At 40.3% G+C, this 2,633-nt stretch overlaps 1 protein-coding gene across 1 annotated transcript; it reads left to right on the top strand.

Annotated features, from left to right (window-relative positions):
• Window positions 1-1,452: 1,452 nt before the first annotated feature.
• Window positions 1,453-2,253, top strand: LOC148255900 (uncharacterized). The gene is made up of 2 exons (XM_088220521.1): window positions 1,453-1,522; window positions 1,676-2,253. Exons 1-2 carry the CDS (start codon window positions 1,453-1,455, stop codon window positions 2,251-2,253), a joined length of 648 nt encoding a protein of 215 aa, XP_088076647.1.
• Window positions 2,254-2,633: the final 380 nt, after the last annotated feature.

Here is a 2,633-nt window from a genome sequence, read left to right as displayed (position 1 = left end):
TGGATCCACAAAATTTGAATGCATGATTATTCCTGCACTTCGATGAATCCAATATCATAGTGAAAGAAGTGACATTCATTTGTATTTTGTTTCCTTTGTATTTTATAGCCACTTCAGGCCTTAGTTATATATATGTAATTGGAACTCATATATATATTTATAAGGAATTTTTATTAGTTGTTCCATTACATAAAATTTTATCATGCACTCGTTATTCTGAATCTGAATCTAATACTCATTTGCTTTATGAGTCCAGTGAAAGCTTCATGGAACTAAAGCGCCGTCTCACCTCTGCCCTGTTTTAATCCTCCCTGGCAATGTTGGGAGATTTAAGATTTACTGTGACACATCTCATATTGGTTTGGGATGTGTCTTGATGCAACATGGCAGAATAGTCGCCTTTGGGTCCCAACAACTAAAAACTCATGAGTGGAACTACCCTATCCACGACCTGGAGTTGGTAGCCATTATCTTTGCCCTAAAAATATGACAACATTATCTGTATGGTCAGACTTTTTAAAATTTGCACTGACCATAAGAGTCTCAAGTATATATTCTCGCAGCGAGAGTTAAACATGTGGCAGAGTCGTTGAATGGATCTTCTGAAGGATTACGATTGTAAGATCATCTATAACCCCGAAGAGAAAATATAGTAGCCGATGCACTAAGTCGAAAGTAGTCTATCGTGCTGGCTCAAACCCTGGCCTCCAGTTAGAAATTGATGGATATTGTATAGTCGCTACACTTTAGCTACTACGACAAAGGCATCTATCTCGCCCAGATTTGAGCCCTACCAGATCTCTTTTTGAAAATATGGGAAGCCCAAGCCACGGACTCAGAACTCACCAAGAATATAGGTAAGTTTCCTTTTAACGAATTCCCTAATTTAAGGATTTTAGATGATAGATTGTTCAGGTTCTAAAACTAAATCTGCCATTGCTGTATGTACAGACGTACTCAAGACTGCCCACACTTCCAAGCTATCCATCTACCTTAAAAGTACCAAAATTTATCGGGACTTGAAGCGGCAGTATTGGTGCCCAAGAATGAAAAGGCTATAGTCGACTACGTCTCTCGATGACTTACTTGCCAGTAGATTAAGGCAGAACATCAAAGACTTAGTGGCTTGTTACAAGGTCTTCCGATTCTTGAATAGAAATTGGAGCATGTAAATATGAAATTTTTTGTAGGATTGTTTAGAACCTATTTTAGTCGAAACACTATATGAGTCATCATGGACAAACTGACCAAGATCCCCCATTTTTACCGATTCGAACCACTGACTCCACCAGCAAGTTAGCTCGCCTATATGTTGATGAAATTGTCTGACTTCATGGTGTTCCCTTATCCATTGTGTTTGACTGTGATCACTAGTTTACCTCCCACTTCTGGGATAGCTTCTAAGAAGGTCATTGGTCTGAGTTGTATTTCAGTATCGCTTATCATCCCTAAATGGATGATCAGTTGGAACGTACGATCCAGACATTAGAAGACATATTGCGTGCTTGTGCCCTCGATTTCGGTGATAATTGGTATGATTATCTTCCCCTTTGTGAAGTTGTTTACAAATTAAGCTATCATTCCAGCATCGGCATGGCCCTGTATGAAGCACTGTATGGAAGGCCTTACCGTTCTCCTACTTGTTGGAGTGAAGTCGAAAACTAGTGCCATTTAGGACTAGACTTTGTTCAGGAGACCATTGAGAAGGTTGTGATCATCTGTAAGAACTTGGCCATTGCCAAGAGCTATCAGAAGAGTTACACCAACAATTGTAGGCAACCCTTGGAGTTTGTTGTGGGTGATCAAGTCTTCCTCAAGGTTTTTCCCTATAAGGGAAAGATGCGATTCAGGAAGAGAGGGAAGTTGAGCCCTAGTTATGTAGGACCTTTTCAAATCATCGAGCACATTGGACCTATGGCATACCGTCTCACTCTATCCCAAGAATTTATTAGTCTACATGACGTCTTTCACATTTCAATGCTTAAGAGGTACCACCCTGATCCTTCTCATGTTATTCCTCACGATGAGGTGCACGTAAAAGCCGACATGACTTATGAGAAGGTTCCCGTGGAGATTCTTGGGTGGACCAATAAGGTTTTGCATAACAAGACGATTCCCGTGGTGAAGGTGCAATGGCAGCATCATAACCCAGAGGAAGCCACATGGGAGTTGGAGAGCAAGATGAGGGAGAAGTATCCGGACCTATTCGAGACAAATTTAGGGACCAAATTTTTTGAAGTGGGGGAGATGTAATACCCCATCCATCATTGTGCTTAATTAATTTAGAAGACCCTAATTGTTCGGGCCTTTGGCTGCATTAAACTCATTTAAATTACATCATGTATTATTTATTGTAATTCATAAATCTAGTTGATTTTTAATTATTTTTGCTTTTATTTAATTTTTTTTTACATTTAACTTATTTAATTGAATTTTAGAAAATTGGCAAAAATTGAAAATACGGCAAAACGGGAAGAAATCTTGTGAGAAAAATCCCACGGGGAAAAAGAGCTACCTGCACAAATTTCGCGCATTGTACGAGTCCGCACACACGCAGAGCAGCCTCAGGACGTGCGCACAGGGCAAACATTCTGCCCGCGTGCACGGTGCAGGGACAGGTCCTGCGTGCGTCT

The sequence above is a fragment of the Carica papaya genome, chromosome 5 (assembly GCF_054855325.1).
Source record: "Carica papaya isolate Zhongbai chromosome 5, ASM5485532v1, whole genome shotgun sequence".
NCBI classification, from domain to species: Eukaryota; Viridiplantae; Streptophyta; class Magnoliopsida; order Brassicales; family Caricaceae; genus Carica; species Carica papaya.
This window is presented reverse-complemented; position numbering and strand designations above follow the sequence as displayed.